At 57.6% G+C, this 22,895-nt stretch overlaps 7 protein-coding genes across 7 annotated transcripts; all 7 read right to left on the bottom strand.

Moving 5' to 3' along the window:
• Positions 1-3,884: 3,884 nt before the first annotated feature.
• On the bottom strand, positions 3,885-6,332 carry SCG6 (phosphoglycan beta 1,3 galactosyltransferase 6; the record flags this gene model as incomplete). Its single annotated transcript, XM_003392559.1, has 1 exon — positions 3,885-6,332. The coding sequence occupies one exon, from the start codon at positions 6,330-6,332 to the stop codon at positions 3,885-3,887; it is 2,448 nt and encodes an 815-aa protein (XP_003392607.1).
• Positions 6,333-8,241: 1,909 nt separating this feature from the next.
• LINJ_25_2560 (histone H4) lies at positions 8,242-8,544 on the bottom strand (the record flags this gene model as incomplete). The annotated part of the gene is made up of 1 exon (XM_003392558.1): positions 8,242-8,544. One exon carries the CDS (start codon positions 8,542-8,544, stop codon positions 8,242-8,244), a length of 303 nt encoding a protein of 100 aa, XP_003392606.1.
• Positions 8,545-9,390: 846 nt separating this feature from the next.
• LINJ_25_2550 (tagatose-6-phosphate kinase-like protein) lies at positions 9,391-10,338 on the bottom strand (the record flags this gene model as incomplete). The annotated part of the gene is made up of 1 exon (XM_003392557.1): positions 9,391-10,338. One exon carries the CDS (start codon positions 10,336-10,338, stop codon positions 9,391-9,393), a length of 948 nt encoding a protein of 315 aa, XP_003392605.1.
• An 835-nt stretch (positions 10,339-11,173) lies between these two features.
• Positions 11,174-12,691, bottom strand: LINJ_25_2540 (metallo-peptidase, Clan MG, Family M24; the record flags this gene model as incomplete). Its single annotated transcript, XM_003392556.1, has 1 exon — positions 11,174-12,691. The coding sequence occupies one exon, from the start codon at positions 12,689-12,691 to the stop codon at positions 11,174-11,176; it is 1,518 nt and encodes a 505-aa protein (XP_003392604.1).
• Positions 12,692-14,004: 1,313 nt separating this feature from the next.
• Positions 14,005-14,790, bottom strand: LINJ_25_2530 (conserved hypothetical protein; the record flags this gene model as incomplete). The annotated part of the gene is made up of 1 exon (XM_003392555.1): positions 14,005-14,790. The coding sequence occupies one exon, from the start codon at positions 14,788-14,790 to the stop codon at positions 14,005-14,007; it is 786 nt and encodes a 261-aa protein (XP_003392603.1).
• Positions 14,791-16,471: 1,681 nt separating this feature from the next.
• Positions 16,472-19,357, bottom strand: LINJ_25_2520 (conserved hypothetical protein; the record flags this gene model as incomplete). Its single annotated transcript, XM_003392554.1, has 1 exon — positions 16,472-19,357. One exon carries the CDS (start codon positions 19,355-19,357, stop codon positions 16,472-16,474), a length of 2,886 nt encoding a protein of 961 aa, XP_003392602.1.
• Positions 19,358-20,024: 667 nt separating this feature from the next.
• Positions 20,025-20,777, bottom strand: LINJ_25_2510 (conserved hypothetical protein; the record flags this gene model as incomplete). Its single annotated transcript, XM_003392553.1, has 1 exon — positions 20,025-20,777. One exon carries the CDS (start codon positions 20,775-20,777, stop codon positions 20,025-20,027), a length of 753 nt encoding a protein of 250 aa, XP_003392601.1.
• Positions 20,778-22,895: the final 2,118 nt, after the last annotated feature.

The raw sequence follows: 22,895 nt of genomic DNA, 5'->3' as shown, positions 1-22,895 counted from the left end.
CCCTCACCCTCACCCTCACCCTCACCCTAACCCTCACCCTAACCCTCACCCTCACCCTAACCCTCACCCTAACCCTCACCCTAACCCTAACCCTAACCCTCACCCTAACCCTAACCCTCACCCTCACCCTCACCCTCACCCTAACCCTCACCCTAACCCTCACCCTAACCCTCACCCTAACCCTAACCCTAACCCTCACCCTCACCCTAACCCTCACCCTCACCCTAACCCTAACCCTAACCCTCACCCTAACCCTCACCCTAACCCTCACCCTAACCAGTACACCAGTACACCAGTACACCAGTACACCAGTACACCAGTACACCAGTACACCAGTACACCAGTACACCCTAACCCTAACCCTAACCCTAACCCTAACCCTAACCCTAACCCTAACCCTAACCCTAACCTACCCTCACCCTCACCCTAACCCTAACCCTAACCCTAACCCTAACCCTAACCCTAACCCTAACCCTAACCCTAACCCTAACCCTAACCCTGTGCGTTCAATGCAGCGGAGTGATCGCCACTTTGGACCGTAGCGGCGCAGAGAGTTGACGTCACGCGTACGAAGGCGTGGCGTTCTCTCACCCAGCTGACATTGTCGGCCATCGGCAAGGGAGGATGAAGGGAACGGCTGTTCGCGCCGCGCAGCCTCTCACTCATCGTCGCTATCTGACGCATCGGTTCCCCGTTCGTGCAGCACGGCAGTTAACAAGTTGTCGTGCTCCATGTAGTGAGCGAGAAGCGTATCTGCGACCACACACAGAGTTCGGAGAACACCGCCGTGAGAATGCGATGGTCGGTAGGTGGAAACGAAGTGCGTGTGCGAGCACACGAGGGCCCATGCGTGCCGTCGCATGCAGCGGCGTGTGAGGCGCGCTGTGGGATTCTGTGTTCACCAGCTGTACATCATGAAAGATATCCTTCATTTGTCCTTGGGATCGTCATCCATCGTTGCGTATTGCATGGGGTGCCACGTGGCACATAAAGTAGCCATGCCATGACCGCGCAAAAGAGAGAAAAGGAAGGGGTCGCAGATAATGCAGAGAGCAAGATGCTTTGCGCACATGCAGCATGTATGTCAGTAGCACAGCGGCAACAGCCGTGGCAGCTGGAACGACTCTGGCGACCAGAGACGAACACGGGGCGTAACAGTGCACGTGAGTGGTCTCTGCGGCCCACGCTTGTCCCTGCCGTGCCTTAATCGCTCCATCTTCGACTCGAGGCACATCCACAGGAGGGAGTACGGATTCTGTCATCCGTTCTCCGCGCGGACTCCATAGTGCACCTGCATCAGTGGCAGCAAAGAGCAGAGGCCACTCCCTCCAGTTACTGTGCATGATACGTTAGGAGTGAGAAAAATAGGTAGCCAGCCAGCGTTTATGTATATTGCCTTGCGTGATATGTTGCAGTCCACTCGGTGTGAGAGTTCCCCCGACGCGGGGTGCATTTTCCTTCGTTTTTGCGTTTGCTTCTGGTGTGCGCGTACTTGTTTCGCTGCTGATTTGGAGAGGCGAAGCAGTGCGTGCACATCGGCATTGCCTCCGCTGTAGATGATTCGTCAGTTGGACAACTACATGGGAGACACAACGTCGTGCACTGGACGGGCGCAGCATCGATCCTTCCCGTTTCAAGTAAGCAAAGATTGGGAGTCCGTGCTGGCACGCCCATACGCCTCCAGGAAAGAAAATGAGGCGCGCACGCAAAGAGCAGTCCCCCGCTCCAGCAGCTTCGTGAAGTGCGGGCAATCACTGCGATTTGCATGAGGCGAGCACACGCAAGAGAGAAAGCGTGCGTATGTTCAGCTATCGAAGACAACGAGGAGCGAAAACAACAAAAGACAATCAGAGAGACGAGAGGCATGTCCATCAGCCTAGCCATCATCTTCTGCCGTCAGCCGCACGTACGTTGCCAGCCATCCCCAGAGTCTCACAGACGGAAAACGATAAAACAGACAACGGAAAAGTGAATCCGTGGGCCCCAGTAAAAAAACGTCAAAGAGAAAAGAATGAGCGCGCCACACAAAACAAAGAAATGCCAATACAAGAGGAAAAAGAGAGATGAGGAATATGGACAGGGCGGGCGTTGCACTATGGCAGAGTGTGTGCGGCCACCCTTACGCGGCTAAGCTGGTGTTCGGTGCTCCTGCGAGTCGTTTTTGATACCTTTCAGGAGTCGCCGGTGGCAGTAAGTGAGGATGGAGTGGAAGCGCTGCACACGCATTCGCTGCAACGTAAGATCAGCTCGACAAACAACAATAGCAAAAAAAGAGGGAGACAGAAAAGAAAGAAAGACATTGCACCTGAGCAACAAAACGACGTGTGTCTTTACGTAACGAGAGTGTAAAGAAAGAGATGGGGCATAACGCAGCAAAAAAACAAGAGAAAAGGAAGAGACATACGCGCACGTGCACATATGGAGTCGCACAGGTGGCGTGCCTGCTTACCTCTCCTCGTGTTGTGTGTAATGCAAAGTCGCTGAGGAGTTGTTGTGACGCACGCTCATACATCGACTCAACACAATCACACAGTCGCCTACAAAATAAAACACCGCCACCACTGTGAAGCCAAAGCATGGAGCGGCAAACTACCCTCCAAGCCCTTTGCACCAGAGAGTGCGCAGCTGTTTGTCAATTCTGTTTTTCGTGTGTGTGCCACAGTAAAGACAGATAGTGATTAACGGCGCAGCATCGCAGATGGTATGGCGTGGGATGACGATGCCTGTGCAAAACGAGAGAGCGGCCCATGATGCCGACAGCAACGGACACAGAGGCAAAGGGGGAAAGAATGTGGTTGCGCATCGCCACCGTCGTGCCAAAGAAAAGAAGTGTGGGAGATGGATCGGAGCACTCTCGGAAGATGTGGCGCTGTGCGTTGCACGCCCATGAAGGAGTGACACACAGACGCACGTGAAAGCATAGACACAATACGGTGAACATCAAGAGGGATATTTAAACCGTTTTTCCTTAACAGATTCAGTGTAGCGCACGCGGAGCGCCAGTTCCTGTATAGCAGAAAGATCAAAGGACGGGAGCGTGTGCTGCGCAGTTGCCTATTCTCTACACTCATCACACAGGAGAACGCGAAGAAGAGAAACGTGGAAGAGAGGCCGAACTTCTCCTTTGTTGTTTACACGGGGAGAAAAGTCGCGAAAAAAAAAAGGAGGTCGAATAGAGCAGTGCCTCACAAGGGGTGGAGTCAGGAGTTATTTCATAAACAGCAAAAGAGCATTGGTGCAGGCCAACACAAAAAGAAGGAGCTACACACCAGCAGTTTCGACATACGCTAAGGCAAAGAAAACAGGAGAGAGACGCTGCATGCGCAGGCCGAAAAAAAAAAGAATGGGGTTGGAGTCAGCCAGAGTGGTGGTAGTGCACGTACTACGTGTATGTGTTTGTACTCTCGTTGGCAGAGTGCAAGACGCACATTGAGGCACTTCCCACAAGCACACGCGCTCACATCGAAAAAAAAGCTCTCGCATACGGTCGGGTCCTTCGTGAATTCACAACTACCGAGTTTGCTTCACAAATCAGCCAGCAGACAAATGTAGATGGAGACACCAGTGAAAAAGAAGGTCGGCCATTGTGGCTACCTCTCTCAACTAGTACTCTTGGCCACAAGAAAGCGCGTCGATTCTCACAGCGGGTAGACGTGTGTCAGAGAAGCGGGAGAAAAACGTTTGTCTAAGGTCCTGAGACAGAGATGAGTTTCTAGTGGGGAGCGTGCAGAGAAAAAGACAGAAAGACGGACGGCTCTCATTTCAGCGGTCACCGAGGCTCACACTTCTTGCGTCTTAATTCAGCAGTTCCCCTCCATCGCAAGGCGCTCGAGGTCATGCTTGACGGCCAAGGGTGGAGGGCGACAGAAAAGAAACGTGTTGCCCTACTTTCCAGACTCGATGGCACAGTCGACAAGTGTCGTGTTGCGAGGCCTGTACGCAATATCGTACACTGCAACGCCGTCCCCCTCAGCTACAACGTACGCCCTGCGTGGGTCTCCGCGCACCCAGCTTACATTCTGCACCCTTTTCAGGTCCGCCAGCGTCGTCGGCACTTGCGACGCCACCCACTCCTTCATTTTCTGTGTGGCATTCGCATCGATGGCGCTGGCATCGATGCCCTGCTTAAGTGCCCCTTTAGCCGCCTCGGCTACCTCGAACTCGTGCTTGAAGTAGTAGTGGATGAAATAAGGAATCGCCGGCATAGCATAGTGCATCAGTACCGAGCTCCATGTCCAGGTCTGATTGGAGGGCGCGGGTCGGAGAACCTGGAGCGAGCGTGGTTCTTTGTCCGATACGTAGCGCAGTGGACGCTTCGCGCACATTTCTTTCACCCTAACAGAAAGACTTTGCAATTGCCGTCCCACGAAAAGGTCCTCGTGCTGCATGAGCAAGCTCGCATAATGACTGTTATACATGAAGGTGTACGGCAGCATTAATAGCATCAGCAAAAGATCGTTGAAGACATCAAATGTGTTCAGTACAGCTTGGATGAGGCGACGGTCTAGTGCATAGCCAGGACCATGGCCATAGACAACCTCGTTGAATTCGTACCACCACACTCGATACAGGCATTCCTCTGCGTCGTCGATGCCCAGCGTCGGTGGGATAACCCCTTTGTGTGGAATGGTCGCCGTCAAGTTGCGCGGTTTCGCCCACCCACCGCGCACATGTCGCAGGTCGCTCAAGTACTGTGGCACCTTCAAGTACGTGTCGTCGTCGCCCTTCATGATGTACGGCACGTCTGGGAAGGCAGTGTACGCGTAGTTCAGCCATATCACGACCTTTTGAGTCATGCCTACTTCCGCCGGGAAACCCCACGATATCGCATCGCCCATTTTCTTTTTCGTGGTCGGCTTGCGGTCCGTCAAAAAGTCCAGCCACAGCGAGTTGCGGTGGTGCAGCGCCTCCTGCCACAATGCAGCGGACACGTGGCACACGTACTGCGCCGCTGCTGTGAAGGCAGGTGTCACGGGCAGCGACAACTGGGCTGAAAGAGCCGCGAGGGGCGAGGTCCCGTCCACAAGACTTGCCCTAGTAACCACGGAGGTCCTTACACCAGCGCAGGGTGACTTCCACACCGCGTCATCGCTTCTTGGGATGTCGCGCCACCCATCACGCAGCACCACGCGACGCTGCACGTACGTGGGGGCACTGTTGACGTCACCGTCATCCACCGTCAGATGCTGCGCAGTCGCTGCGGCGTACTCGCTCACTGTTGGGGCCAGCTGCGCCACGTCCACGGTGGAATGCGTTGTGTCCTCAGAATCACGCTCCGCAGCAGCGAACACGTAGAGCTGCAGCAGCGCGCCAGTAAAGTTGTTGTCGGTGCGCGCAACCTCTCGGTACGTCAACCACGTCGCCCGCTGCGCGTCCCGCAGCGGGTAGCGCTTCGGCTGGTCCGTTGAAGGTATGCCCATCACGATCAAGTGCCGCGGTCGCTCACCTGTGCCCCTCGACTGCGACGCGTGGACGAAGCGGCGCTGCTGCGCGTACGACCGGGTCACCCATTGCCACCGCGGCAGTTCAGTTGCAATGTCCACGTCGTCCGTCACGCTCGCCATGGCAAACAGCATGGGCCCCATGAGGCCCAGCGGCGCAGATGTTGTCGCGAACACAGAAAGCCCTTCCAGCCTCTGGTTTCCCGTCCTGTCAGTGGATCTCCCCGCATTCGCAGCAACCGCAGAAGCGTACGTCACATTGTCGAAGCACATCGTGCAGTCCTCGTCGATCACGCGCAGCGTCCACGAAGGCAGCTGATCAGGGTCCAGTCGCACCAGAGAGTCATTTTCAGAGGCAGCAAGACCGCGCTGTGTGGTCGTCAACCGCTCAGCAGCAGTCTCGTGGTGCACGAGAACAGAAAACGACGATGGAAACTTAGATTTACGGGCCGCCTCCTTTGACGACCGTATCGACGGTTTCTGTTGTGAGCCTACATTGGTCGTAAATTGACTGATGGCCCAGTGAACCATGACTATGAGAGCAAGTAAGACGGCTAGCGCAACCAGAAGACGGCGTTTCGTTTGTAAGCGCAGGCATTGTGCCGCGGATCGTCGAGGATGTCCGCGTAACCGAGAGGGAAGGATCTGTGATACCCCATGCGGCCGTGCATCGTTTCTCGACAGTGTGCTGGCGCTACTTTTATCAACGCTCGCCTCTCGAGTCGAATTCACCTCCGGCTTGCCGCGTGAGCGCGAGTGACAGCCCTGTCCGCTCTCCGCAGCGCTGCTCAGCCCGCAGTGCTTCTGAGGGGAGGAAAGCAGCTGAAGAGGGTCGGCGCGGTGCGTGTCCCTGGGAGCCCACGCCGGTGGCGCATTGTTCTCCTCTCGCATGAGGGTGTACTTCGCGTGCAGTGAGGTGGTGGGGGAAGGAGTGCCTACGGTGTGCAGGGGGGTGGCAAAGCGGCACGAGCACACTCTTGGCCGCGTGCAGCGAAACAGCCGGGCCACGGACAGAGACGCAGGTGGATCGAGGGAGGCCGAAGAGGATTGCACGGCAACACAGGGCAGCGGTGAAGAAGAGTTGTGAGCGTGTCGGTGCGACTGCAAAGGGCGCGCGAGTCAGCGGACCTGTGTCGCCCTCCACTTGCGTGTGCCTGTGTGTGGGTGTGGGTGTGGGTGTGGGTGGGTGGATGTAGGGAGAAATAGAGAGAGGGAGATATAGAGAGATGGGCGGAGGGAATTGGGGGAAGGTGGGCGCCGTGAGATGGTCAAAGGACTCGCGAATCGGGCGACTCGATGTGACAGTGGAAGATGTCACGGCGTCGAGCAACACCGAAGCGGCGCTGTGGAAATGGTGAGGCTGTTTGCCTTTTTGGTCGTGCAGGCTGTTGCCACACAAAACAGGTCTGAGTTTCTCTTCCCCGAGACAAAAATGGGCAAGACTTTCCTTTGCAAGGATGTGCGCGGCAGTCACCCCGCTGCACCTTTCGCTGGCATCCGGCGCGGTTCGATGGAAAGTCCCCAGCGCCTAACAGAAAAGAGGGAGGGCCTGCACGTACTTCAGTGGGAGACGCGTCAGCAGTGCCGATGCCCCTCCTCCTCTACGCGAGAAGAAGCAGAGGAGTAGCCACACGCACAGGAGAGGAAAGCAAAAGTGGCAGAGGTGCAAGGGAAGAGGGCGGCGCGCGTTGGACGGGTGCACTGTCGTCGGTGAGTGAAATCGAGCCTGTACCCGGATGGCCTGCTGTTTGATGCACAGACAGAGTACGTGGCGTGCGGTGGGCAGGCCGTGCCGAAAACGCGAAAGAGAACAGCGCGGCGCCACGATACGCTGTACACTACAGCGAAGCGCAAAACAGCCAGCAGCGTCGACCACCCGAAAACGAAGCGCAAAGGCCAAATCAGCAACGCGATCGAAAATAGGCTGCTGAACCCCTCCCCAGTGGTGGGCACAGGCACCGGGGAAGGAAAAGGGAGCACCGCATGGCGAGCTTGATTTTATCCGCGTCACAATCCGCCACTCACACGCGCGGATGCGGGTGAGGGTGCAACAGAAGGACGTCTACCTTGAGAAGTCGAGAAAAGGAGATCGCCACAGGCGTATGAGGCTGAGGAGGTGGGGAAAAGGCGGTCCCAGGTGCGCCGTTCTCAGAGCTCGTACTTTTTCCTTGATTCGCGCCGTCGGCTGTACGGATGCGCTCTCTTTCCCACTGGCTCGAATGTCAGTGAAAAGCACCCATCGCCGCCCGGCATCTGCTTCACGAAGCTGAGCAGCGGATGCACGATCCCGCGTGTCCTCTGCATTCGGGTGTCTCCGTCTGTGAGCTCGTGCGTGTTATGTGTGTGCGAACAGAGAACAGGAGGAGACGAAGAGAAGCGCAAAGAGTGAAAGGGAGCGCATGGCACTCTGGCATAGAGAATGAGCGAGCAAGCGGCGGAGGAGGAGTGGCAATGTCGAAGAGGCGGCCCAGCATCCCGCGTGGTGACCTCGGGCGCCGGCGGGCGTTGAGGGAGGCAGGGAGGGGGCGGGGCTGCACTCAGCCTCCATAGACACGGACGCCGAGAGCGTGCTTCGGATACGGCCGCGCACGACCGCTCTTCAGGTATGCAGTGGAGTGGGTGTGCTGTTTTCTTTCTGTACTGCCGCCAGCAAACAGCGATGGGTAGGGAAGGGTGTCAGCACGAGACAGAAGAAAAGCCATAGTGGGGGGGAGGGGAAGTCGAAAACCAAGGAAACCACAGAAACGACGGCATGAACAAAGAAGGTGTATCTATGAGTGTGCAGCGGCTCTGCGAGCATTTACGCGTAGCCGTACAGGATGTGGCCTTGCTTGCGCAGCGCGTTCACAACATCGCACGCCGTCACCGTCTTCTTGCGCGCGTACTCGGTGTAGGCCGTGCTGCAGCGCACAATGTCCTCCACGTAGGCCTTCAGCACGCGGCGCACCTCTTCGTACACCTCGCTCGAGATGCGCTTCACGCCACCGCGGCGCGCCATGCGGCGGACGCAGCCGCGAGTGATGCCGCGGATGTTGTCGCGCAGCACCTTCTTCTGGCGCCTCTGGCTGCCCTTGGCATCAGCGGAGCGCTTGCCCTTGGCCATGGTGGATATGTGAAGGGGGGAGGGGTGGGGGAGAAGAGGTAAGAAAGGGAGCGAGACGTGCGGAGCGGATCGCGGATTCTTGCGCGTGGATGCACGGGTGCGTTTGGGTTGGGAAACGAGTAATTACGGGAGCAACAAGTAATGAGTTGGCCGCGTGTGTAGGAAGTAGTGCAGAGAGAGAGAGAGAGAGCAAGAGATGCGGAGTCAGCGGAGCAGGAGGAGGGGTGTGTGGGTGTGGGTGTGGAGCGGGGCACACCTGAGATAAGTCGAAAAGAGGCAGCGCAGGACGGAATCGAAGCAGGGGAAGGCAGAGAAGGGGATGCATGCATGTACCTTCTTTGCGCGATTCCTCGCCCCCTACCGTGCCGGGCCACTGTGTGTATGTTTGAAGGGTAGCTGGATGACAGGCTCGTCGCTAGAGGGAGCGTCCCGCCGTGCAACATGCCGCGATGCTGCCTGACTCTGATGTTTTTGAGTAACCATGTCGGCTCCACACACACACACACATACCCAGGGTGAGTCATGTAGAGGGTCGACGGTGCGCGGCGAAGAAGATGTGCGAGAGGATTGGAGGATCCCAATCTACCAAGGCGGAAGGATGGGCGCATGCAGTGCGCCGGATGGGTGAGGAGAAGCAACAAAGAAGAGCACGCGAAACAGAGAGAGAGCTGGAGGAGTAGGAGGAGACGCTGGCGTTGCGTTGTGGGTGTTGCTCCTCTTCCCAAACCGCGCTCTCGTCGTGGGTGTAGCTTTTTGTTCTCCTTACTTTGGGGGGGGGGGGGGGGCTGCGGTGTGGGCATGTGCGGGGCACCATCATGCGCGTGTGGACGAGCTGTGTGGGCGCGATCACCTGATCGTGATGCCGTCGGCGATACGCCTCATCTCATGTTGCGCAAAGACGGCGGCCTCCTTTTGAAGGCAGTTGGCGGACGCCGCAGCCAGGGCCAACCGGAACGCTTCTACCGGGGTTGTGCCGTGAATGTACTCGGCGAGAAAAACGGCATCGGCCGTGTCGCCGGCCCCGAGCGGGCTCACCACGCCGTCCACTTTTGGTAGGTGGATAACTTGAAGAGGCCGGCCCCGCTCTTGGATATACGCAGAGCGAGGGCCATCGGTGACGGCCAGCACACGCACTGTCCACATTTGCATAGCGTACTCGAACGCACTCTCCGGTGTGGACTGACCCGTGAGCTTGTTCAGCTCCTCCATGTTCACTTTCAGGATCGAGTGGGCGCCTGGCACCTTCAGCGAAGCCTCGATCCCTTTGCCGGCGTCGATGAGAACAGGCTTCTGCGCCGCCGCCGCCATCTCCGTCCAGCGGGTGTAGAGGTCGGGGCTGCTGCCGTCTGGCAAGCTGCCCATGATCGCCATGCCACCCGCATGCTCGAGCGCCTTGAGGAGTGCTCTGTCCATTTCCTTTGCAGCATCTTCCGGTACAGCCGCCGAGGGCTCGATCAGCTCCGTCATTGTGCTGTTCTGGGTTTCGAGGCAGGTGATGCAGGTTCGTGTCTCTGCCGGCACAGTAACAGCATAAACCGCGATACCCTCCTGATGGAGCAGATCGATCACACGCTCACCTGTCTTGCCACCGACAAATGTGTGCAATACAGTCCTGCAGAAGTGCGGGCATTCCTTGTAGCACGCAGAGGCGCGGCAGAAGTTGGTGCCCTTGCCACCCGTGTAACTGTGCACCGTTGTGGCGCGGTTCACCTCATCGACGCGAAGCTCATCAAAGGTGAGCGTCTTCTGGAATGCCGGGTTGGGCCCGACCACCGCGATCAATGGTGAGCCCATTGGTCGTACGGGGAATAGCGGAGTGTTTACGTGTGTGTGTGTGTGGGGGGGGGGGAGGGGGTGGCCTCCGTGCGAGATACATCATGTGTTGTGGCAGAGAACGAGAAGGTGGTGGGTGTTAGACCGAACAACAGAAAGATAAGGGGAACAATGCGGCGCAGGAGGCGCACACACACATACGGCGGCAGGGGCATTGGCGATACTGCGGCGGTACGTAGCACGAAAGCAGCATGCGTCTGCGCACACGTGCATGGAGAGTGGTGAGAGCTTTCATGAGCGCTGCCTCGCCACAAGCCTACGTGCCAAAAGAAGCACATGAATACAGCCTAGGGCTGAGCTTGAAGAGGGAAGCGATGCTGCCGCGCACATAGTCGTGCATGCCGAAAGGGGTCCTTCACCCCTCCACCTCGCGCGTGCTCGTAAAGGAAACCTCATGATAGAGAAAGGAGCACGCGCGGATGCGGAGCAACTCGCTGCCGTCCGTGTTTCACCTTTTTTGCACGTATGTTACTCGTTTCTCACACAGAGGAATATCAGGCCAGGAAAAAAGGAGTGGCTATGTGAACGCCGAGTCCAGCGGACTCTGCGGGCACAAGGTACGGGGCACCTGCAACAAGACTACTCCGCATTAACGTGAGCGGCAGACGGGGGTGCTCTCTCCCACCGTCGCCACCTCCCGTCCCGCTGCCCCTGTGCGGGTGGCAGAACCGTAAGCGAAGCAACGAAATAAGCCTTGGCGCAACGGAAGAGAAAACCGTGACGCGCGAAAGCAGCGCAGCAACTGCCGCTGAGCTCTCATCACCACCACCGCCTTCCTGCCCGGCGAGGCAACGATTCACTTAGCACCTTTCCCGTCTGGGCTGAGCAGGGTGTACGCCTCATTCACCGCACAGAGAGGTTGCGTGTGGTATTTGAGGTACTCGATGGCGTTCTGGTCGCCTGCCTTTTGCAGGTGCGGCATGATGCTCGCCACCACCTTGGCGTGGTATCGGTCTACCCAGGCGCGCTCCGTCTCTGTGAGGAGGCTCACGTCGATGAGGTCGCGGCACAGAGGCGCCATCGTGAGGTGCGACATGGTGTAGAAGCCGGTTGCGCTGTACTTGGTCCGACACTCGACCACCTCCTCGAGGTTCTCAATGCGGATGCCGTAGTGCCCGTCCTTGTAGTAGCCAGGCTCGTTCGACACGATGGAGTGCAGCTCCATGTTCGCCCCCGTGGCAACTGGACGAATGCCGATTCCGTGGGGGCCCTCGTGCACGTTGAGGAAGGATCCCACGCCATGCCCGGTGCCGTGGGCGTAGTCCAGTCCCACGCCCCAGAGCGCCATACGCGCCAGGGTGTCGAGACGGGCACCGCTTGTGCCCTTGGGAAAAACAATGCTGTTGAGTGCAATATGCCCTTTGAGGACAAGCGTGTAGGCCTCGCGCTGCTCATCACTCGGCGCTGTGAAGCAGATGGTGCGCGTCACATCGGTGGTACCGTCCCAGTAGTGCGCACCGCTGTCGATTAAGTACAGCTGGTCCTTGCGAATGGTGGCAGAGCCCGTCTCGGCGGGGCTGTAGTGGCACATCGCCCCGTTAGGGCCAATGGACGAGATGGAGCCAAAACTGAGCTGCACAAAGTGTTCCCCCTGCGCGCGGAACTCCTCGAGCTTCGTGGCCGCGTCGTACTCGTTCAGGTCCGTCGCACCCTTGTTCGCGACCTGGTCGTGCAGCCAGGCAAGGTAGCGCGTCAGCGCGGCACCGTCGCGTACGTGGCAGTCGCGGAAGCCCTGGAGCTCGACCTCATTTTTGACCCCCTTCAACTTCTGCGCCGGACCGCAAACGACACGCACCGTCTCGGTGCCGACATCCTTCAAGATGCGAAAGACGGCCTCGCTCGTCTGGCGCTCGTCGACGAGGGCCTTGCGACCCTGTGGTAGCTGCTTGAGATCCGCCTCGAACTGCTCGTACGGGTAGAAGTCGATGTGATCCTCGCACGCCTGATGCACTGCGTCTGTCACCTTGTCCGGGTTCACGTAGAGGCGCACGTTTTCGTAGTGCTTGTCAATCACAGCGTACGCGTAGAAGACGGGGTTGTAATCCACGTCGCCGCCGCGCAGATTCGTGAGCCACGCGATCTCATCCAGTGCGGAGAGAATGATCAGGTCGCAGTCCTTCTTCTCCAGCTCTGCGAGAATCGCGGCGCGCCGCTCCTTGCAGGTGGCACCGCAGAACTCAACGGGACGCACGTACATTCTTTGCACGTTCTTCTCCGGCGGCATCATGTCCTGAACGATGTTTGCCACCGGACGCAGATTGATCCGCTTGCTCAGCCGTTCCCACTCCGCCACCGTGGCGACGTACGGGTTCATGCCAACAACTGCTTTGGAGCTGAGATTGACGGCAACTCACTCCTCGAGCGACGGGACCTCTGGCTTGCCTTGCTTCATGAGATCAAAGTCGGGGTACTTCTCCTCCTCCGCGGCCAACCAGTAGCGTCCGTCCATCCATAGGAGCGCCTTCTCCATCGTGATGAGGGCGGTACCGGCGCTGCCGTGGAAGTGAGAGATGAATGCGCGACTCTACAGGTGCGTCGCCACGTACTCGTTGTTGTGCGCGTCGCTGCTAGGGACGATGAGTGCGGCCACGGTGGCCTCCTGCATCTTCTTACGCACCGCGTGCAGGGCTGCGGCGCGGGAAACTGCCGCTGACCTTGTTTTCAGGTGAGATGTTAGGCAAGTTGTGCCCGGCGTGAGAGGCGTACGCTTCGGCGTTGGCAACGAGACGGGCAGGCAGACAGAGGTGGGCAGTAGTGCGGCACAGCAACGCCGCTGTACACAGGCAAGAATCATAAAAAAAGATACGATAAAAAAGCGGGAGCCTAACGGATGGAAAGAGAACTGCGACTGACCGAGCAGGGCGATGGGTGTGTCGGTGGTGAATAACTGTACAGAGGCGTCGGTGGTGGTTGTGTCTCTGATGTTTTTGTACCAGAGAGGAGGAGATGTGATGTGGAAAGAATATAGCAAGTGCTGCGTGAATCGCATGAGTCGCCGGAGGCCTTCGATGGAGAAAACATGAGAAAAAGGGGGGTGTCGAACGTGTGCAAGACACGAGGAGGCAGACGGTGAGGTGCCTATGCCTCGTACTCGGTGCAGCGCCGCCTTCCTCAATCGACTCGTAGCATTGGGGACAGTAATAGTGTGACGTATCAGGAGAAGATGCGCTATCTAAATTAAAAGTTCAATAGCAGCACCGCCACGCTGCAGCCTCCGTTTTGCGTTGCGGTTCTCTCAGTGCGCTGTCGTGATTACGACAATAGAGAATGCGACTTTTGCAGCACGCCATGCAAAATGGAGCGCCCCGATATGTGTGAGAAGGATGCAGCGAGGGCTGTCAAAAAGAGAGCCCCTCGCTTGAGGCGAAGATCAAGGATGCCTCATGCGCTATGCCTTCCTTTACACCCCCAGTCGTCAGGGTCTGCCGTGTCCTCGAATCGACTGCTTCAGTGGTCTATCTTCGCACACGGATACACGCGTGCGCGCGACCACGAGGCGGGTTGCACGACAGCAGACGTAGAGGAAGTAGGGAGATGCCGAGAGTGAATGTCGGGACACTGCCGCACGCTGGGCTTGAGAGAGCGGTAGACCTCTTCTCCATCCCCCTCCTTGGCTGTCGTCGGTGCCTACAGGCCCATCTTTGCTGGGTCCTTGCCTGCCTTCTCGATCAACTCTCGCTTGTAGTCTTGAAAGAGCTGACGAATATGGCGGCTCTCGCCTATGATGAAGAGCGCCAAAAGAAACCAGAGATACCCCAACACGAGCAGCTGGCACTTGTTGCTCCAGCTGTTCAGTTTATTGATGATGGCCGCGTCTCCAATGGAGGCCGTCACCGTGTCGGCCACAGCGAATCCAAGGCCCTGCAACGTGTTTACCACATCGGGCACGTAAGCAGGCGGCAGCACAAACACCATCGATTGCTTGTCCTCTTTAGGATGTACAACATACTGCTCGCCGACGATGTTAACGGTGCGCCGTGAGACCCAGGGGTGGTGCGAGTCGCGGAAGTGATTCGTCGTCATGAGGATGGTGCTCATCGGCGTCTTGAAGGGCTGCTCCTTCTTGATAAAGGCACGCCGGCTGAGGTTCACGTCGACGCAGTCCGGCAGTCCCATGGGGTGGAAATAGGCGTACTCGGGGAATTTGCCTTTGCGAAGCAGCGAGCGGCACAGGAAGACGTAAAACGGATTGTAGATGTCGTTGCTGACGTACATGATGTGTTCCTTCACGTAGGGTTGGTACACCCAGTCCGTCAGGTACGCTTCTCTGGCGTAGCGCGGAGTGGGCACGATGGTGATGCGCTGGCGACGGAACGGATGATCAATCTTCAGTACGCGCACTACCTGCTCTGTTCCTTCGTTGAAGAGGACATCCCTGAGACGCCACGTCTTTTTGCTAAGGAGCTCCGCCATGGGAGTTAAGAGCGCTTGCTTGCCCTAGATGTAAAGCAGCCACCTCCGAAGACAGAGAAAGAGGCACACGTGCTCACTCGATCACTGTAGGCACTAATGTAGGCGGTGGTGAGTCTCGGGAGCGAGGCGACGCAAGAGCCATGCGCGCATTCACACACACGCACACGCATGCACGCAGCAGTCATGCAGAGAACCATCGAGGGCAAGCGATCACAAGAAGGGGAGGGGAAGGACGAGATAGGGCAGTAGTTGCGAGAATAAAAGAGGGGGCGGGCAAGGTAGCGCGATGTCGTTGCTTGTTTCTCCTCCTCCTCGGCGTGTAAAATGAGAGGGATGGCGCTGATCCATTTGATACGGCGTACCCGGTGGCTGGGATAGCCCCTTCAGTGAGGCCCGGTTCCGGCCACGAAGGAGGTGCCAGCGAGGTGCCGGCAGTGCGTGGCATCAGTGAGAGTCAAAGAAATCAATGGAGCGCCAGTCTTTGCACTCCAGAGATGTACTTACGCGTTGCACCGCTGCCTCAACCTCCAACGACGGCACCACCGGCATATGTCGCTTTAGACGGTCAGAGTGGGCAGAGGTATTTGGCTTTCTCTCTCCCACCCTACGTGGGTACGCGCTTTTGAAGATGCGAAGTGCGCCATCTTGTTTGTTTGGCGTCTATCGGCCACCCGAGAGAAAGAAACAACAAAGGTGCGGACAGTGAAACAAGAGGGCCGGCGGGAGAGAAAGAGCGAGACGTCGACAGAAGACATGTGAGGCACCCCACCGCTAAATCAAGCAAGAAAACAAATTGGAAAGCAAAAAGCGATGAACAGGGAGGACATCCGCTTGGAATGTGTTGATGGTGACACGCTTGAGAACATATCTCTCCTTCTACGAAATCAAGTTTGTATAATCGCGCATACGCTTGTGCTTCAGTGTCCGCCAGCGTGGATCTCCGAGTAGATGAGCTGGCGGAGGTGGAGACCTTTCCGCAACCCAGAGTATCAAGCCATGCGCGCGCGAAGACAGGCCACCATCGAAAAAGAAAATGTAGAACGCGGTGTCACACAAAAACACAGACGCGTAGACACATAGAGACACAGAGACCATGATAGAGGAGGAGGGGTGGCAAGCGCGTCATCAAGGAAATGGAAATATATAGCACAGCAAAAGTGAAGGGGACAGTAAGAGAGGGAGAGAGGTCAGAGGTCAGACAGGGATACACACAGACAGACACGCATAAGCCCATATATAGTCAATGAGAAATAGAGGACGCATCTGAGAAGAGCAGTGAGCGTGGATCCTTTGAGTTTGTTTCACGCTCCCACGTGCTGGAAGTGCTGTCTCCCTCTCTTCGTGAGCGTGGGTGTTGGTGCTCCCACCACCACCACCGCCGCCGGCCCCCTCTCTCTCCACGCTCTTCCCTCACACGTCAAGCATACAAGAGAGAGACGTTCGGCGCGCACTCCAGAAACAGCAAAAGCGAAAATACGGCAAACGGCGGAGTACGAAAGAATCAAAGAGGGAGTGGGGGAGTACAGCGGCGTGCGTGAAGACACGCTGCGACACGCACCAAAGGTGCCTCGGCCTTCGCCGCCACGATAGTCAGAAACTTGTTGAAGCAAGAAACCACAGCGTATGATGTGGGTGTCAAGAAAGCAAAACGTACGTGCCACGTGGCATCACAACGCATCTCCTAGAACGGAAGTGGGATGATGTGTTGCTGCACCAGGAAGTCGTAGATGCAACCTGAGCGCACCAAGTCGAGCCCAGAGGAAACGCGCACGTCGTAGGTGGTGATGGAGCCGGTGTGAGACTTGTCCACCATCTCCTGCTTTACGCGCAGGAAGAGCGCCGGCGGAATGTGGCTCTCACTGCACAAACTGGCCTCCTCGGCGGAGAGTGCGAGAAAGCCGCGCATGTTGCGCACGTCAAGGAGGCCGCCGAACTTCATCTCCACTGGCTGCTCCACCACAGGGGGCTCCTGAGGGCGGACACTTTCCATATGCTGTTCCACTTGCTTCTCAGTCGCCGTCTTGATCCCCAGCAGACGCCGAAGTCCCACCATCCAAGCCTCGCAGTCTGTGTCGGAGTAGCAAACCACCTCGAGCGACTTGCCGCCGCGTAGCAGCAGCGCAAACGCGCGGTAATTGTTGAGGCCGATGTTCGCAGGCGTGATGCTCTGCGTTATGTCATTGCGGTATGTGCCGTTGTCCGTGACCGCCTCGGCGCGCGCTTTGGCGAGCTGGCTCTCGGAGCTGAAGGACACGAAGGATTCGGTGTAGACGCCGAGCACCACCTTGCGGATGTCGCGCAGCCAGATAGTCACTGGCGGCTTGCGTCGGTTGATCGGGGCACCCTGGCCATCAAGTTCGCATGAGTGGATGCGACTTCCATCATCGGAGATGAAGTAAAAGCGGCAGCGCACATGATTCTTGCTGGACACCTTCATCATCTTCACGCCGTTGCGCAGGTACGTGAGCACCTGCTCGACCAGCGAGCTGAGGTGCTGCTCCTTCTTCGCGGCATCCTGCATGTTCTCCTTCTTCTTTGCGTGCGCCACTTCGAGCACGCGGTTGCGGTACGCCATGAGGCCCTTCTCCAGCTTCTCCTTGCGCGCCTTCTCCTCATCGATCTTCATCAGGTACGTCTTTTTCTCCTGCAAGAAGACTTCATCAAACTGGCGGCGGATGCTCTCTGTCTCCTCCGGGTTGACAGGGACGTCCTCGAGCGAGATGAGCTTTGGCAGGTACTCCTCAATGGTCTTGATGTCCTCAATCACGGCCTTCTCGGACGCCTCCTCTTTCGCCGAAACGGTCTCGCCGTTCTGCTTGCGCTCATCAGCCATGGTGCGGAGCTGCACCAGCACCTGCTGGTTAACTTCCTTGATCTGCTTAATCCATTGCTCACGTTGGTGGCGCCGCTCAGTCATGAGCGTCTTGCGCATCGCCTCCACGTTTCCGCGCTCGCGCAGGATGGCCTCGCGGCATTTGGTTTTGTCCAGCTTTGCCAAATCCAGCTGCTTCTGCTTGTTCAGGATGGCCGCCTGGCGCGCGCCCAGCTCCTCCTCCAACTGATTTGTCTCCTCACGGAGGCGAGACACGATGTCTTCCTCGCTGTACTTCTTGCGCCGGATCTTTTCGAGTGTCTGCTCGTACTCATGCGTCATGTTGTCACGCTCGAGCTGCAGCGACTCGTTTTCACGCTTCTTGGCCTCGAGCATCTTTTCGAGGGACGCCAGGGTGACGCCGCTGCTCGCCTCCTGATCCTTGATGGTCTTCTTGGCCTCCTCCATGGCCTTCTCCTGGATCATGGCGAGCTGCTTCTCGTGCGCCTCGTTGCGTTTCAGCTGGATGGCGTTGATGCGCTTCAGCTCCTCCTCCTTGATGTTCGCGATAGGCTTTGCGGACTCGCAGATGCACGGCTTGTAGTCGTACACCATGCGCGCCACCACCAGCTCATCGCGCAGCTCATTGATGTCCTGGTCGAGGCGCCACTTCTCCACTGGCAAGTCGCGCAGCATGGAGCCAATGCCGGAGGAGCCAAGCGTGTTGCAGATGCGCCGTATCATGGAAAGGTTGTGAAAACTCTCCTCCGCCCACTCGCCGTTCGTCCAGCAGTGAATCAGCATGACAGTGTTTGTGGGCCCGTTCAGGGCGCCGTTGGGGTTGCCCTTCTCGGCATTGTAGCAGCGGCGCATCAACTGGCTCAGCTTCGACTTGCCAAAGGGAATGCGCAGGCGGCTGCACTTGATGCTCGACACAATGCCCACAGCAGACAGCAAGATACGGTTTGTCTTCTCGAACGCCTCTTGCTGGGAAGAATCGAGGCCGCACAGCACCGGCCGCTCCGAGTCACCGAGAGCCACAAACGTCATCGAGTTGGCATCCTCGTAGTTGCTGTACTTCTCCTCAGATTCGTAGCGGAACAGCTGCAGCATGATCGTATCGCCCTTGTACGGTGGAAGCGCCTGGAGCTCGGCGGTGGGCTGCTTCTCTGGCAGCACGGACTCGAACTGCTTGTGGTAGTTCTGCACGATCTTGGAGAAGACGCCTCGCACATCCGATTCAGTCTTGACCCTGGAGCGCTCCACCATACGCACACGCGGGCCTTCCTTCACTGACTCCACAATCACGCCGAGTTCGTTTTCTGCCGAGATAAGATCCACAAGGTGTTCGTCCTGGCCAATAATGTAGCACGAAAGCGTGAAGATACCCTGGCCAGTGGTTACTGCATCTGAGATGACGCGCACCGCGTAGCCCTCCTCGGACTGTTGGCCGTACATCAGTTGACGCTTCGGGGTAGAGCGGACGCCGTAGCTGAACATGACCAGGTTCTGACGGTTCTTCACAAAGTCGGAGGCAGCAGAGGAGAGCATCTTTTTCTGGATTGCACCCGCATTCGGCCGCTCCAGCACATGCTCTACCGCAAAATTCGTGTCATTGCCGGGGAAGTTAGCCTCCTTCAGGGATGGGGGGCACATGAAGGAGACTCCGTTTGGGGAGGAGCGCAGCGCCACCGGATGATCCGAGGGCGACTTCAGGTCGTGAAGGCACACCGCGATATTGGCTTCCAGGCTCATGGTGTATGGTAAGAAAAGGATCACAGAAGAGAAAGAGGTACGTCCCTGAAGGGGAGGGCGGCGACACACAATGAAGCGTCAGAAAGAGAGGAGAAAATTATAACGTTCCCTAACGGTGAGAAAGAGACTTCTGCAGCGTGGTGGGTGATAATGTGCGATGTGGCGCCGACGTATAGAGTCAGAAAAAGTGGAAGAGAGAGAGGATAGACACATCGGAAGTGGAGCCTGGTGTATCGGCGAAGCTCTCGCCTGTCAAAGAACGATGGCGGGACGTATAAGCACCAGCAGTGCTGCTGCATCGCTATCCCACGGCAGCGCGACGCCGTGACTGGTGCAACAATAGAAGAGAGGAATAGAGAAAGGCAGCACCAGCAGCAGTACCATCATCAGCGACACAGAAAGAGGGAGATCATCTGTTGGGCAGACATCTCCTCTCCTGCGTTTTTTTTTTCGGAGAGGAGAAAGAGCGTGGAAGGCGAGCGCCAGGTGGGGGGAACAACGGTGAAGGAGCGAAAAAGAACACGAGAAGCGAGTCGGCGTGCCAACCATAGTCACAGCAGCGCCAGCAGAAGCAGCACCCAAGCTCTCCATCTTGCCGCCATAGGCATAGACGGCGAAAGAAGGCATAGAAACAAAGCCGAAGCCACGTGGCAGAGGGACACCGCAGCTAGCAGAGCACCTGAGGGCTCCACTTTGTGAGGTAGCGAAACAGCGCGCGAGCACAGACGCAGATGAGGACGGCCGCTACGGGGTACATCCAATGGCGATCGAACCCCAGCACCGTGAAGGCGCATCCTAGCCACAGAACGTACACAAAGTCGACCATAGGGAGCATCGACGGTGGAATGGCCCAGATGAGAAACAGGACGTAGCTCAGCTTTGCGTAGGAGGCCAAGGCTGCCTCCACGAACCACAGGTGTTCTCTGTGGCCGTAGCTGCGGTAGAAAAAGCGGCCGAGCCACGTGGCGATAGAGGCAACAAGCGCATTTTCTGTGAAGATAAAGATGAAGAGGTGGGGAATTGCTGATGGGTAGTTCATCAGCGGCAGAAAGGAGCTCTGAATTATGCGCACGAGCTGCAGCGATCGCACCTGGCGCTCTGGGGTATAGAGGGAACTATTCTCGAGGTCATCCGTGAAGAAGGGAATGGCCTTAAGCACGGTGAGGCTGTGCACCACGACCGCCTCCACCACGCAGCAGAGCACGAAGATGACGAGTTTTGTGTAGTAGTCAGTCTGGTTGAAGAGAACATGCGCCCACGCCCGGTGGCGCAGCAGAACCACATCAATCCAAATCTGTACATCACCGAATTCGTAGCAGATATCGCAGATGTGCCCGCACTCTCCGCACCGCTCCACTGTTTCGGTGTCCGGCTTGATGATGCGCGGAACACCGTGTCCACACTCGATGCACACCGGCATCTCCGGAGGAACCACACGCACGGAAAGAGGTGCAGGAGGAAAAGAGGCCGCACCACTGAAGTTAAACCTGGCGAAACAGCCGAAGACACACGGATGGAGAGAGGGCGAAGGGCCTCTGCCGCGATGCTTCTATACGCTTCTAGCGCATCCGCGACGCGTGAGTGTGTTGCAAACAGCACAGAGAGGAAGATTTAAAACAGAAAAGAGGGCAAGGGACGTCCACGAAGAGAAAGAAGGAGGGAGAATGAGTCGAAGAGGACCTCAGAGCGAGAAAGAGAGAGCGACAGAGAGTGCAAGCAGTGGAGCGAGCACACACACAAGCACGCATATTCGCTGTAGTCATGCTTCCCCTCTCTCAGCGTCTCATTCTACCACGAACAAGTCATGCTATATGCGCATGTGACGGCAGTTTGCCCACCTCTGTTGCACGACAGCTGCGTCACGGAACGCAGCCAAGCAGCACAGCCTGGTTACCTTCAGCCCAGTGCAAAGACACTGCATGCAGCGCAGGCAAGGTCCAGATTACGCTCAACACCACCGCAGCGCAGCAGACGCAGAAAAGCAGTAGGCGGATGCGTGTTTTTGTTGAATCTTCGACACGATTCGTCGCGAGCCGGTGCAAACGTGGTCGTGGTCGCGACGCTAGCCCAGAGCTGGCCGCCGGATACTGAGACTTCGCCAGCCGTACCCGAAGGCGGGCCGGAGGTTTTCGGCTTCCCCACAAAGAGTGTGGGGCACTGGACCCTGATACCGGCCTGTGGTGGCCGGCATCATCACGGAGGTGAACTCACACACAGAACCAAGTAGGGGTACTGCGGCTACAATCACGATGGCGACATCTGCATTGCCGTCACCTCATCTCCGTACATTGACGCTCATGACCAGTGCGCGTCAACTCCATTTGTGGCTTTGCATGTTCCTCGTTGATGTCTGAGTGGAGTGGCCACGGGACCAACCGGCACATCACCCGAGAAAGGCATCCAGAGAAAAGGCGAGAAAAAGATGCTCGACAATAAACATATACGGTAAGTGAAAAGGAAACCCCATGCGGAAGCAAGCGCGAAAACGTTCACGCAACGGCGCGCACGTATCGCCGCGCGGGTCGCGTTCTCTCGACGGGGAAGCCATACCTGCATTCTATATGAACATGCGAGATTGGCATGATGCTGAGAAGAATAGAGGGCACACTTAGCCAAAGTTTAAAAACTGTAGCACCCGTCCAGTGGCTCCGTCGTCCATGCTTGCTGTCTTCAGCTCCCACTTCGACAGCGTGCTCTCCCTTTTCGGCTCACCGGCTCACATCTGCACACGAAGAAGTCTTCTCTCACCCGCTGTGTTAAACGGAGCGCCGTAACCGTGCGATATCACTTGCTAAGAGAAGCCACAAGAAATAATGAAAAGATATCGGTTCTACAGAGCACACATTGAGTCATGCACGCACACAAGCACACGCGCAGAGCAGGAGAGACACCCGAGTGCACACATAGGTGGTGGTGGAGAGCAGGCGGCGCGCGCTAAGTAAAAAGAGAAAGAGGAGAAGCGACGGAGGGGAAGGTAAGAGAGGGGCGGCGTGCGTTCGGCTACGATAAAGAAGCCCTCATCGCCGCTCCAGTGTATACCGCACGCGAAGGTCAGTGCGATGACGCAGGGACTGAGAGATTCGCCAGCGTGTCCGTTTCGCTGCTGTGCAACGCGAGGTCAACACTGCACCCCCCGGGTCTGCCACAGGGCCCCTCCCCCTCGCATCGCGCGGTGCGGAGCAGCCGTAGACACGCGCGCCACAGCAACGCGCCGGCCCGGTCATCTCAGCACGGCCCCCGCCTCAAAGGCAACGCACCCGCCCGCATCCCAGGTCGCCTCGCAGCCGCCCCAGCCATGCTGGTTGCCACGTGGTGCACATCCCTCGTGGGGCGCCTGAGCCGCCCCGCACCACTAAGCAGCGAGGGCCGGGTGGGATACGTCCCAGCCACGTCGGCACACTCTGCCCGTCATATGGATGGCACACGCGTGTGCGGTGCTGCAGGTCGCTCCGGTGCAACGCCGTCCACCGTCGGACCGCCGACGTGAGTGGCGCTGAGTCTCTCCGACTCCCCAACGTCGCAGGCGCTTGGCCCTCTC

Source organism: Leishmania infantum, chromosome 25 (genome assembly GCF_000002875.2).
Source record: "Leishmania infantum JPCM5 genome chromosome 25".
NCBI lineage: Eukaryota > Euglenozoa > Kinetoplastea > Trypanosomatida > Trypanosomatidae > Leishmania > Leishmania infantum.
This window is presented reverse-complemented; position numbering and strand designations above follow the sequence as displayed.